The 14,303-nt window shown below is 43.0% G+C and overlaps 1 protein-coding gene across 1 annotated transcript in view; it reads left to right on the top strand.

Annotated features, from left to right (window-relative positions):
• LOC136866643 (nose resistant to fluoxetine protein 6) overlaps window positions 1-14,303 on the top strand; it is a 323,272-nt gene that overhangs the window by 221,927 nt on the left and 87,042 nt on the right. Inside the window, exon 9 of the mRNA XM_068226990.1 lies at window positions 10,289-10,421. Coding sequence (XP_068083091.1) covers window positions 10,289-10,421 — 133 coding nt within the window. The remainder of the gene's footprint in view (window positions 1-10,288; window positions 10,422-14,303) is intronic.

The following is a 14,303-nucleotide window of genomic DNA, read 5'->3' as shown; positions in this document are numbered from 1 at the left end:
TATTAACACCTTGGTACTTACAATGATCCCCAAAAGGAACTTTCACTTCATCAACGCAGTAATTAAAGCTGAGAGGACTTTTCTTATTTGCGAAACTCACAACCTGACTTCTAACCCCGTTTATCATCATACCATTGCCTACTGTCCATCTCACAACACTATCGAGGTCATACGTCAGGCGCTCACAATCTTGTAACGTATTTATTACTCTGTACAGAATAACATCATCTGCAAACAGCCTTATATCTGATTCCACTTCTTTACACATATCATTTATATATATAAAAAACATAAAGGTCCAATAATACTGCCTTGAGGAATTCCCCTCTTAAATACTACAGGACAATGAAGGAAGTCAATAACTCGCGAACAAAAACACGCCCCATGCATTTTCTTTCTTTCATAATGCTGTATAAAGTAGGCCTACATTATAATATTCCTTAATCACGAGAAATTATGGGTTTATAAGGGGGGGGGGGTGTTCACTCCTTGTAGGTCCGTAAGAGTAGTACTGTTTTTTTTAAACATGGAATGAGCCATATTATTATACTGTATAATTTTCTTACGTAATTGTTACCATTTTGTCTGACAGACTCCAGAAATTTACTGTTATATTGTACAATATCTTCTTACTTTTTGTTGTATTTTAAATTAATTAGTTGAAACATAATATGTTTTCAAACATGTCACAACAAAACTTAAAGAAATTACAAATCCAGAGAGAGAATACAAAAAAACTAATAGGTCCTCTAAAGCTCCGAAAAAGTCGACCTTCTTAATTTTCTCAAAAATCTAGAAACAAAACTTTTACTTTGCTGCTATACTAGTATTTTACTAAGAACCAGGAATCGGAATAAGAATCAAAGGTAGTGGAAAACTAAAAGCATAAATTCACATTTTGATGTTCAAAATTCATGTTTGTTAGATCATTTTTATCTGTTTCTATGTCCTCCCATCCATCATTATCAACCGCTTCCTGTTTAGAATCTGTTTCATCATCACTTTCAATCGCGTAATCCGGATCCGTCGCCTAACATTTCATTAACCGGGCAAGTGGCTGTGTGGTTTGGGTCACGTAGCTTTCAGCTTGTATTCGAGAGATAGTGGGTTAGAACCTCACTGTCGGCAGCCCGGAAGACGGTTTCCTATTTATACAACAGGTAAATGCTGGGGCTGTATCCTTTTTAAGCCCACAGTCGCCGTGTGGTTAGGGGCGCGCAGCAGTGAGCTTGCATTCTGAAAACAGTGGGTTCGAAGCCCTGAATACGGTTTTCCGTGGTTTCGCATTTTCACACTAGATATCTGAATTAAGACCACGGTCACTTCCTTTCTACTCCCAGCCCTTTCCTATACCAGGGTCGGCATGAGATCTATCTGCGTGGGCGGGACGTATAGTAGATTGTAAAAAAAAGAAAAGTCTTTAATCATTTCTTCCGAATCACTTCTTCCGATGTATGGTTGATTTGCTCTGAGAATTCGTTGATTAGTCTATGCTTCCACCTTATCAGTCTGTTCTGAATGTTAAGAACTACTGCGTACCAAACGTAACGGGCTTCAGAAATGCACATTTATTTATTGATGCGACGCGAGTTTCATTCGCTCCCAATGTTCACGCACACGCACTGTGTTACTTTGGGAATATTTTTGGTAATGCCTAATTCTTCCTCTTTCTGTCACTGCTTTTGATTATAGGCATCATTTTATTTCTGATTGGTTGGAGACATTCCCTTTCAAAAAGAAAAACCATGAAAAAACAAAGACATCTTCGTGCCGGCCAGGAAAACTCTGGGAGAAGTGAAAGGTAAAGACTTCCACTATCCGTAACCTCAGCTTTTGGGTAGGGTAGAGTCACGGTTACTAGACTAGACGGTAGGGGTCACGCGCAGGCTCGCTTTGGCCGGTGACGTCATCTGATCCCCACTGCCGGGCTTGCAGTGAACACGACCCATTGTAATTGTGCGTTTCTATTAATGATTTGCTTGTTTTTATTTAACCACTTGCTAAATATTTTTCAGTTTTGTCAAATATAATTGCCAGTTGTTATGTGTAGGTAATTATGTTGTAATTTATTTCAGTATTTTTGAGAACATTACAAGTAATATAATAATACTGTGCTTAACACGAACTATTCCAGTAGCTTTCTCACTGATAAATTATCTTTCGCCTCGCAAATAAAGTATCTACAGTTCGGTTTTCGTATTTTCTATCCATCCAGTGATTTTAGAACGATTTTATACGTAGTTTTATTTCTAAAACTAGTTACAAAAATTTAAGAAACATGACCAATCGCGCCGGATGCTTTTACCGTTGTTTTGGTGGATTGTTGATATTGAGTAGTATTAAAAACATCTAATATATTTATGTATAAGTTATTATTTATAAATGTGTACTGGCCGGTGGAATGTTCGTAAATATCCCCTGAAGAAACGTCAACCTCTTCCACCATATTAGGGGACACAATTTTTTTGTGGGGAAAGAGGTTTCCACAGGCTTAGTCCATGTATAAATGTGGTGCGGAGAAAACTCTCAGTCAGAAAATACGATCAAATGTTCAATATTTAAAAACACCTAATGAATACTCCTAATTATTATTATGGTAGTAAAACTGTATGCATATTTACACTATATAGGTTCCACACAAAATATTTACACGAGATTTTTACTTGATTGTTTTACATTACTTCAAAATCAGTCTATCAAACAACTCTTAATTTTTTTCACACTTCTTTTTTTTTATTAGGAGTTCGTTTACACCTCTTGCAAGAATTCATGTGGCTATATTTTTTTATGTTTTTCATCCTTATGATCTTCAAGATCAGGATGTTTTTCTTTTCTTTTTTCCTATTAAAACCTAAAATCTGCTGGACATTTTTAATGTAGTTTCCATGGAAGGCACTAAATTCATTTTCCATTTTCTTCTTCTTAATTTGTTTACCCTCCAGGGTTGGTTTTTCCCTCGGACTCAGCGAGGGATCCCACTTCTACCACCTCAAGGGCAGTGTCCTGGAGCGTGAGACATTGAGTCGGGGGATACAACTGGGGAGAATAACCAGTACCTCGCCCAGGTGGCCTCACCTGCTATGCTGAACACGGGCCTTGTGGGGGGACACAGATAGGTCTTATGGCGACGATGGGACAGGAAAGGGATAGAAGTGGGAAGGAAGCGACCTTGGCCTTAATTAAGGTACAGCCCCAGCATTTGCCTGGTGTGAAAATGATAAAACCACGCAAAACAATCTTCACTATCTCCCGAATACTGGATACTGGCCGCACTTAAGCGACTGCAGCTATCGAGCTCGGTGTACTCATTTTTGTTGTAGGATAAGTGGACCTGAGGACTGTGTGCACCTCCGAAAGTGGAAATCTGGGTTTCTTAAATTTTTCGACTTTCTTTTCCGAAACAAAGAAAATTTCCTCAATTCTGTGATATGTTTTATAACATTTTTGGTTTTTCAAACAATATTTACGTCTTGAGAAAGAAGGTTGGTATAAATGGAAAACAGCTATACGTTTGCTGTGCGACAAGAGGATACCACCAATTCTCAAAGTCTTTTTTAAAGACTGCCGACAGTGTGGATCGAACCCACTATCTCCCGGATGCAAGCTCAAAGCTGCGGACCCCTAACCGCACGGCCAACTCGCCCGGTTCAAAAGTCTTATTTATAAGAGTACGACTCGTTCTGTCTTGACATATGGTAAATGAAATGGCGTATGGCGTTTAGTGCCTGAATTGTCCGAGGATAGCTCGATAGCTGCAGTCGCTTAAGTGCGGCTAGTATACAGTATTCGGCAGCCCTGAAGATGGTTTCCCGTGGTTTCACATTTTCACACCAGGCAAATGCTGGGCTTGTACCTCAATTAAGACCACGGCCGCTTCCTTACTACTCATAGCCCTTTCCTCTCCCATCGTCGCCATAAGACCTATGTGTGTCTGTGCGAGGTAAATAAATTTGTAAAAAATAAAAAAGCCTCTGAGAAACAACTGGACGTGGCAGGAATAAAAATGCTGTGACGGACATGCGGCGTGTCAAGGAAGGATAGAATCAGAAATGAAAGTATTCGTGACTGCGTAAAAGCGACCAACATTAAAGACAAGATCCAAGAGTCAAGACTAAGATGGTTTGGCCACATCATGATGGTGGTGGTGATGATTACTGTTTAAAAAGGAAGTACAGTTGGGAAACCATCTTTAGTAACACTAATCTGACGGAAAGAATGGAAGGAGTCCAACACTTCGAAAAATGATGGTATCGGGCAAAGAAAGACAAGGGTCATGTAGGCGCGATAATGAAAGACTCCCGAGGCCTCGCTTCCTAACACCGCCGGAGTCAGTAAAGTATAGGAGTTGACCAAGAGAGGTCGGGTAGGATATATGAATGTGAGGAGCCTGGCACAAGTAAGGGGAAGTAATGCGAGGACTCACTAAGGGGCCCCGTGGTCTCCAAACCACGCTCCCAACGTAAGGGACCCTGAGCCCCCTTTTAGTCGCTTCTTACGACAGGCAGGGGATACCGTGAGTGTTATTCTACTGCCCCTACGTACAGAGGGGCCCACATCATGAGGAGAGACCCCGCATGTCAGCGGGACTAATCATGCTTGAGAAGAAGTGGCAGAAGAAGAAGATGTACATCTTGAAAAACCTTCTAAACACTAGAATTTAAACCCATATTAACTTTCACACATCTTCTCAACTCAAAAATGATAAGGTATCGACGTTTACAGAGCTCGATAGCTGCAGTCGCTTAAGTGCGGCCAGTATCCAGTATTCGGGAGATAGTAGGTTCGAACTCCACTGTCGGCAGCCCTGAAGATGGTTTTCCGTGGTTTCCCATTTTCACACCAGGCAAATGCTGGGGCTGTACCTTAATTAAGGCCACGGCCCCTTCCTACCCACTCCTAGCCCTTCCCTGTCCCATCGTCGCCATAAGACCTATCTGTGTCGGTGCCACGTAAGGCAAATAGAAAAAAAATCGACGTTTTAAAATGTCGAAATTTCAGTGCTTCCTAAATACCGACATACTTAGGTACATTTTTGTATTGCCATAAAAATGCCATGCTGTATAAAAATGCGTCATTCCCTTACTTTAAAGCTATATACACAATAGGGAACATGCATGATCCGGGGTTTTAATTAAAAATATGCTAATCTGATTCAAAATTTCATGCAGAATTCAAAAATGTGATCAGAATGTACAAATAATAATTCCAAACATGATAAAAATCTACGAAAATGTCACGTCACGCAAGTACGCGATCTCATTGGTCTGACGTCATCGTACAGGTTGACTGAATTAGCAGACGAAATAACACGTAGTGCGCTGTGAGAAGCAGGATACACTTCGCGTATTTCTACTTTACGTTAGTGTCTACTATTATTAAATTCGAGGTCTATACATCGGATAATAATCTGCGTGGTATATTTTAGACTTAAAATGAATCCTGCGCAGACAGTGAGGCAGAAAACTTATAAATGGTGTAGAGTTCCGATGTGCAATAGCACATCGCATACCATACCAAACAAATTGTTTATACATGTTCCAAAGACGCTAAAACTAGGGAGAAATGGATTTTGGCGAGCCGGAGAAATGCTGGTGATATATCGGGAAAGTCTACAGTTTATTTTTTTGAAGATTTTAACGTAAGATGAATTTGTTTGAATTTTCAAATCACTTTTCCATGTCCGCTGTTCTAGTGGTAAAACTTTAAATTTTAATGTATGATGCTTTATTTAAATGCTTCAATTACATCTTGGAATATGAAAGTAATAAACAGTGCATTAAATAATGCTGATTATTAAAGTATTCTCCAAACCTAACCTATGTTTTTGGTGATCCATGTCAAGATAATAAATCAAAGGGGTTATGAACCATTTTGACAGCTCTAATTCTACCAATATATCTTGGCATGGGACAGTTATGTATGTCTTTAATGAGCTTAATTGGTAAAGAAATTTAGGCTATATCTAAATACTCTATAAAGCAACAAAGAATAGGCGTGTACATCATGAAAGGAAACAACGTGAATTTAACAAATGTATAACTCTACACAAAACCAATGCTTGTTTGTTGGGGTCTTATAAGTTAACAATGCTCAGTTATAATAATTATCATAATATTAATGAAATTAATACCATAATTGCACACAGGTTAAAATAGTGATGTAGGTGTTTAAAATATTATCCAACTTAGCCTAAGTTTTAGGTTATACAAGCCAAGTCAATAAACCGAAGGGTAAAAATACCGCGCGAGTTGGCCGTGCGGTTAGGAGCGCGCAGCTGTGAGCTCGCATCAGGGAGATAGAAGGTTTTGAACCCCACTTCTGGCAGCCCTGAAGATGGTTTTCCGTGGTTTCCCATTTTCACACCAGACAAATGCTGAGGCTGTACCTAAGGCCACGGCCGCTTTGTTCTCATTCCTAGGCCTTTCCTGTCCCATCGTCGCCATAAGACCTATATGTGACGGTGTGACGTAAAGCAAACAGCAAAAACAAAAACAAAAAGAGGTAAAAGTCACAGCACCCAAAGACATTCCTGTATTGAGCGACTAAAATGTCACCAGGACACTTTTCTTTCCTGATATGCTCAGCTTGTTAAAAGCCAAATGCAATTAATGTTATTGGCTTCACGCCCCGCTAACTACTTCTACGATTTTCGGAGACGCCGATGTGCAGGAATTTAGTCCGGCAGGAGTTCTTTTACGTGCCAGTAAATCTACCGACACGAGGCTGACGTATTTGAGCACCTTCAACTACCACCGGACTGAACCAGGATCGAACCTGCCAAGTTGGGGTCAGAAGGCCAGCACCTCAACCGTCTGAACCACTCAGCCCAACTTGTGAAAACTACATGAAGTCATATTTATCTTTATCATGTTTAACTTTTTCCCTCCACAAAGATATTTAATTCTCTTTCATGGGCCCCGGAAGTGGGTAGGCCAGTTGCCCCAACCATAAATATATATATTTTTTCAGAAATGATAGGTTATAGACCTACAGTACTATGATCTTTCTTTCTTTCCTTCTTTCTTTCTTTCTTTCTTAATCAGTTTATCCTTCAGGGTTGGTTTTCTCTCGGACTCAGCGAGGGATTTCACCTCTACCACTTCAAGGGCAGTGTCCTGGAACGTGAGACTTTGAGTATGGTGATGAAACTGGTGAGGAGGGCCATTACCTCGCCCAGGCGGCCTCACCTGTTATGCTCAACAGGGGTCTTGTTGGAGGATGGGAGGATCGGAAGGGATAGACAAGGAAGAGGGAAGGAAACGGCCGTGGCCTTAGGTGCCTGGAGGAGAAGTAGAAAAATACGAAAAACCACTTCGAGGATGGCTGAGGTGCGATTCGAAACCCTTCTACTAAGTTGACCTCCCGAGGCTGAGTAGACCCCGTTCCAACCCTCGTACTATTTGTTTTCAACTTTCGTGGCAGAGCCGGGAATCGAAACCGGGCCTCCGGGAGTGGCACACATTAACCACTACATCACAGAAGCGGAGGACTAGTACTATAATGCTACCTATATGTTTATGTTAGTGCTGAAATCCGATTTCTTACTTTACTAATGCTGAAAGCCCGAAAATGTAATGTTATTCTTTAATAGGGGAATCAGTCTAGAAGGAAATGTTGAAAGTGATGTGATATCTATCCAGGTTCGTTGTTATCCTAATACTATGGGTTACAGTACATTGCACGTATATAAAAGACGCCACTTACAAACTTGCTTGTTATCCGCTAATTTCTGCGGCCACAAAAGTCACATTTTTCAAGAATGATGACATCTACACATGGTAGATTGTCTGACTGTGCTGTTTTGAACCTTTCTTCTGACATTTCGAAGTTATTCGCGATCATGAATAATAAACAATCGGCTTTTAGCAACGGCTGATGCACAACGGCTGGTAGAGCTCCATGCGGTACTGGATCGTGACGTCACAGTGCGCCGCTTACGTCAGAGGCCGTTTCACTCGCCTAGCGGAAAGGCACTATTAAATATTTTTTAATGGTATAAAACAAGGCAACATACCACAATGTAATACGTTTACGTACTATTTCATTGGTGTACTTTTCAAAAAAAATATTTTTGAAATTGATGCATGTTCCCAATTCAACTGTTTTACTTAACGTGACAGAGAGACAAAGGAAACCGAACCAAACCCCATGGCTTAACAGATCCGACGGGCCATGGCCTACAAAACGACCGCTACTCAGCCTGAAGGCGTCGTTTGGTTAGCACGACGAATCCCCGGCCGTTATTCTTGGCTTTCTAGACCGGGGCCGCCATCTCACCGTCAGATAGCTCCTCAATTGTAACAACGCAGGCTGAGTGGACCTCGAACCTGTCCTCAGATACAGGTAAAAATACCTTACTGCCTGGGAATCGAACTGGGATCCTTCGGGTAAGGTTCAGGCACACTACCCGTATACCGCGGGCCGGCGGTAGGGAGACAAGCCGATTAAATTACTCCTACTTTCGTTCCATTGGACCAGCCACCTACGCTACAATATAAGCTTACCGGGCATAGAATTAGTCAATCCTGGAGAAATCATTACAAGTGTCATTTAGTACCGTGTGACTGCACCTCTGGACTTGATAACCGCCTGGATTCGGTTAGAAAGTAAAGGTACCTCGCATCCAGGTTAAGCCACTCGCTGAGGATTTGACTGCGTATTTCCTTCAAATTGCAGGGATGTTGATATTGGCGTTTTACCCTCTGTTCCAACATGTCCTACATATTTTGAATGTGGTCAAGTCAGGTGACGTTTCTGTTGTAAACAAGGTTGGGTTTACAAAAAGCACAACTTCTTTATTTGCTTCACATGTAAAATTACAATATTTACACTAACAAAACTGAAAGTTATCTCGAAGCAAATTGAACTATGAATTTGGAGAAAGAATCTGTCTTTGTACACTATATACACGTTGGAGTATTCACGTTCACTACTATTTCGGAAAGATAGTCTTTGTGACATGAAAAGTTCTTGATAGTCGAAAACTATCAGAAGCACTGACGTAAATATCTCAGAGAGTCCTTCCTTGTTGAAGTGTCTGAGTTCATTAACGTAAGTTCAATGACTGAAGAGTTCCTACTTAGCGAAACTAAGTCGATAATGGGAGCTAGCATTAGCTAGGGAATGATAGTGGTATATAATGGTAAGACTGGCATGGACAGCGGAATAGGCAAGAGGAGCGGTGACCCGAGGTGAGACCTCTTACTGCCAGAAATTCAGTCCACCTGGCCGAAGCACATTTTCAAGAGGAGTAGCCTTCGTGCTCGACGTAGGGTGTATTCTGGAGCTGGACACCGGGGTCAGTGGGCGTCTGGACAGGCTAGGAGCTCCTTTATATAGCACACACGACGTTCCAGGCACGCGCACTGAGGGCTGCGCGTCGAGGCTCGAAGAATAACACACTGGCACGCGTGTAGCTGGCTGGCGGATCGAGAAGGGAGCGACGGACATACAACAGTTTCAGACCAGTCGAGATGTAATAAACATGCTCATTCATGTTAGTGGTCACTTCAGTGAACGGACCCAGTTCGTGATGTGAAAAACACCCCCAAAACATCACACATCCAGGGTGAAATGCATCATTTTGCCGTCGGTGCCCTCGACAACGTGCATCATTGGAATACAGGCAAACACGTGATTGGTCAGACCACATTACGTTCCGCCAGTCAGCTGCTGACCATTGAAGACGCGCATCTTTATGTGTCTGTGTGAGCAATGTCCTTTTGCGAAGTGACTGACTCCAAATGTTCATTGCATTCAGTTCCCGTCGCAATTTTCTCCCGGGAACAGGTTAGGATGGAACTTCATTCACTGACTGTAGCAATTCCTGTTGGGTTTGGAAGCGATTTTGATTCACAAACCACGAAACGCGTCTCCGGTCCCACTCAGGATCTTTTTCCGATCACAGTTCTGACGTCGTATTTCATGGCCACGTTCAGTGTTCCACAGCGTGTAGACACGTTGAAGAGTCCGCTGTGAAATACCAACAAATCCTGCAACTTCATGGGCATGGCTAGGCACGATTACCCCACTTTGCCACCCTGTCACATTCTTACATCTGCTCGTATTGACGTACACTGTCTGTTTGTTACTGCCTTACGCTCAGGCAGACACAGTGCGCGTGCGCCATCTCTACAGGCTTAACGGACAATCTGTGCGTGGGCACTAGGGTGATTAATGTTTTGTCCGGTGAGCTTATGTTCATGGTTTTTAATATGTTAACACGTCAAAAATTAAATAAATAAATAGATAGTCACTAAATAAATGAATAAATATTTGATTGTTTCAGGGACGATCAGATCTTGGACTACATACAGTACGTCTACTTTGCTACGCACAATAGATTATCAGCTTACCTGATTGGCCTCAGTCTGGGATTCCAACTCGACCAGCTACGGTATCGAGATATAGCGCTCTCCAGGGTGAGTAAGTTACAACAAGTAATAAACAGTGCTGAGTTTCTTTAAAACTATCTTATTAAGGGTACTGTATAATTGGGAAGCTAGTTAGCCCCTCCTCTCAACTGTTCAGTCCATAGATTAGTCTGCGGCAGCTCTACAGGCGGGGTCTAGAAAAATGTAGACACTCGTTGATAGTCAATGTTAAAGGAACAAAATTGCATACCGTTACAATTTTGCACGGGGGGGGGGGTATTTTATGTACCTTTAGTGACCCCCCATTAGCAGCCAAACAACGTCGATGCCGCTGAACTGCTGAACAAACTACGGCTGTAAGTGTTGCCGATGTGACAGTCTTGTAACTCGTTCAGTCGACAAACTTAATTTTTTCAAGATCCCCCATAGGTAAAAGTCAGGAGGTGTAAGGTCTGGAGACCGTAGCTGGTACTCAAGAGCTCCTCTTCGACCTACCAATCATCGAGGTAGATTTCCATCCAAGTAGGCTCTGACATATCTCCGTTAGTGAGGCGGAGCGCCATCTTGCAGGTATAATATTTCATTTCCAAACACCTCTCGGATAGCAGGTAAAATCGACGTTTGCAGCATATGAAGATACACCTCACCAGTTACGGTACATTCCAGGAAGAATGGGCTAATCAAGCCCACACCACACTATATTACCGGGTAGATCAACATTTTTGTCCACGTGAACATCAGGATTTTCAGGAGACCAGTACACGCAGTTGTGGCAGTTCACAGTACCGTTCATCCTGGTGAAGCATGCCTTCAAACCACTCGCAATAGGCCTACTCCACCCTTCGATCCGCGTCGTCCTCGCTCATAGCGTACAGGGATCTTGGAATATACACTTTCCACTTTGCAGCCTTCAGAATTCGTCGTACGGCTGATCGGCTTACCCCGCTTTCAGGTGCATCCTGATTTACAGATTTCTGAGGTGGCCTAGTAAAATGTTGCAACACAGCAGCGCTGGATGCAGGTCTTGTTGAAAATTTTGGTCGGCCGAACTTTTCTTATGCACATCCTGATCAGTATCGTCGGCTTCAAATTTATTCCGAATGCGATAAATTTTGGTAATTGCTGTACGTGTTGGTGACTGATTTCCGTACACATTACGCCATTGCCGTTGTAGCTCCATCATGTTTTCGTACTTCCAGTACTACTTCAATACGGCCTTGCGTTGCTCGAACGGCAATCTTAGTTCATTCATTGCTTCACTGTCATCTGCTGAAAAAGGCGCATCAATGTTTTCGTGCCATTCACGTGACCTTCATCATTTATTGAGGAAACAATGGACTACGCCGCCTTGAAAGAATTGCAACGATATGTCATTGTGTTTCAATGGTATTAACGTTTCAAAGAGTGTCTATATTTTTCTGGACTCCTCTGTATTTTCTGCCCTATTCTTGTGTTCAGCACACCTTCCACATTTAACATCTCCCATTATTTGCTGAATATACTGGACACGGGGTCTTCCTTGGAATATCTTCCCTTCAGTCGTTCAATCTAATATCAGTTTAAGCAAACTGTCATGTCTTAGTATATGCCGTATTAATTTTGTCCTTCTAGTTTTTATGCTCCTTCAAATGCTATCATTCTTCCCTTCCTTCTTATACACTCATTCATTTGTTATCCTCTCTCTCCGACTGATCTACAATACTCTTATATAGCACCACTGTTCGCATGCGGTCAATCTCTGCTTTTACCCAAATCCCATGGCACTACAGCCCTTGAAGGGCCTTGGCCTACCAAACGACCGCTGCTCAGCCCGAAGGCCTCCAGGTTACGAGGTGTCGTGTGGTCATTACGACGAATTCTCTCGGCCGTTATTCATGGCTTTCTAGACCAGAGCCGCCATCTCACCGTCAGATAGCTCCTCAATTGTATTCACGTAGGCTGAGTGGACCTCGAACCAGCCCTCAGGTCCAGGTAAAAATCCCTGACCCGGCCGGGAATCTAATCCAGGGCCTCCGGGTAAGGGGCAGGCACGCTACCCCTACATCACGGGGCTGGCTAATCTCTGCTTTTACTCTTTTCTTATCAAGCATTCACACCCATATAAGTAGAGCAACATTCCACTCATATGTTTCTAACAGTGTTTTCCTTCTAACTCAACTGATGTTCTGGGCCGATGACCTTAGATGTTAGGCCCCTTTAAACAGCAAGCATCATCATGTGATAAAGAGGGTTTTGTTTCTACTAATTGCAGCTTTTGCTCTACTGGCCCTGCTTCGTATGTCCTTATTATTTCTACCATGTTTTGTAACCTTGCTTCCCGGGTAATTAAATTCTTACAATTTGCTTTACGTCGCACCGAAGCAGATAAGTCTTATGATGACGATGGCATAGGAAAGGGCTATAAGTGGGAAGGAAGCAACCGTGCCATTAATTAAGTTTCATCCCAACCATTTTCCTGCTGTGAGAATGGAAAACTACGGAAAACCATATACAGGGCTCCCAACGGTGGGGTTCGAACCCAAACCACACAGCCAGTTGCTCGGTAATTAAATTCTCATACGTTATCTAAACGTTCCCCTTTCATTGTGATTTTCACTTTTCAGTCTTCTCTGTCACATAGTAACTTCAGCTTCCTTATTAAATCGCTTCTCACCGAGCGAGCTGGTCGTGCGGTTAGGGGCGCGCAGCGAGGAGCTTGCATTCAGTATAATGCCCACTTTCGGCTGCCTTGTAAATGAATTTCCGTGGTTTCCCATTTTCACACCAGGCGAATGCTGTTGCTGTACCTTAATTAAGACCAGGGCCGCTTCCATCCCACTCATAGCCATCTCCTGTGCCATCGTCGCCATAAGATATGTCTGTGACGGACCGACGTACAGCAAATAGTAAAACAAAACAGAGAAACAAATATTGCTCCTTGTACTGCTCTTTATCGTGGAGCAAACTCGGCCCACACTGACGCCCCACTCCGTATGGCAGGAAATAATGTTCCTCGTTGATCGCTTTGTGCTCTGTTGTGAGAACAATAATTGCAGAAATCAACACAAGTCTGAATTCACAAATTGTCAAACATTATTTTTTCTTTTATCCTTTTAATTCCAGGGTTAGTTTTCCCACCGGACTCAGCAAGGGATCCCACCTCTACCGCCTTAAGGGCAGTGTCATGGAGCGTGAGAATTTGGGTCGGTGGATACAACTGGAGAGGAGGAGCAGTACCTCGCCCAGGTGGTCTCACCTGTTATACTCAACAGAGGTCTTCTAGGGGGATGGGAGGATTGGAAGGGATAGACAAGGAAGAGGGAAATAAGCGGTCGTGGCCTTAAGTTAGGTACCATCCCGGCATTTGCTTGGACGAGAAGTGGGAAAACATGGAAAACCAATTCGAGGATGACTGAGGAGGGAATCGAACCCCCTTCTACTCAGTTGGTTTTTCTCTCGGACTCAGCGATGGATCACAGATCTACTGCTTTAAGGGTGGTGTCCTGAAGTGTGAGACATAGGGTCGGGCAGACACATGGGGTGGAGGACCAGTACCTCGCCCATGCGGCCTCACCTGCTATGTTGACCAGGAGAAGAATGGAAGGGACAGACAAGGGAAAGGTAAGGAAATGGCCGTGGTCCTTAGCTCGGTACCATCCCAGCATTTGCCTGGAGGAGAAGTGGGGAAACCACGGAAAGCCACTTCGAAGATGGCTGAGGAGAGAATCGAATCCCCCTCTACTCAGTTGATCTTCCGAGGCTGAGTGGACCCCGTTGCAGTTATCGTACAACTTTTCAAATTTCGTGGCAGAGCCGGAAATCGAACCCGAGCATCGGGGGCGGGGGGTTGAGGTGGTAGCAATTCACGAACCAGTACACCACAGAGGAGGATATGTCAAACCATTAAATAAAAAGTAAACAGATCGTTGCCACGTGGTTAGCAGATGAACA

Source organism: Anabrus simplex, chromosome 3 (assembly GCF_040414725.1).
Source record: "Anabrus simplex isolate iqAnaSimp1 chromosome 3, ASM4041472v1, whole genome shotgun sequence".
NCBI lineage: Eukaryota > Metazoa > Arthropoda > Insecta > Orthoptera > Tettigoniidae > Anabrus > Anabrus simplex.
Note: the sequence above shows the minus strand (reverse complement) of the source record. Positions and strands in the feature narration are given on the sequence as shown.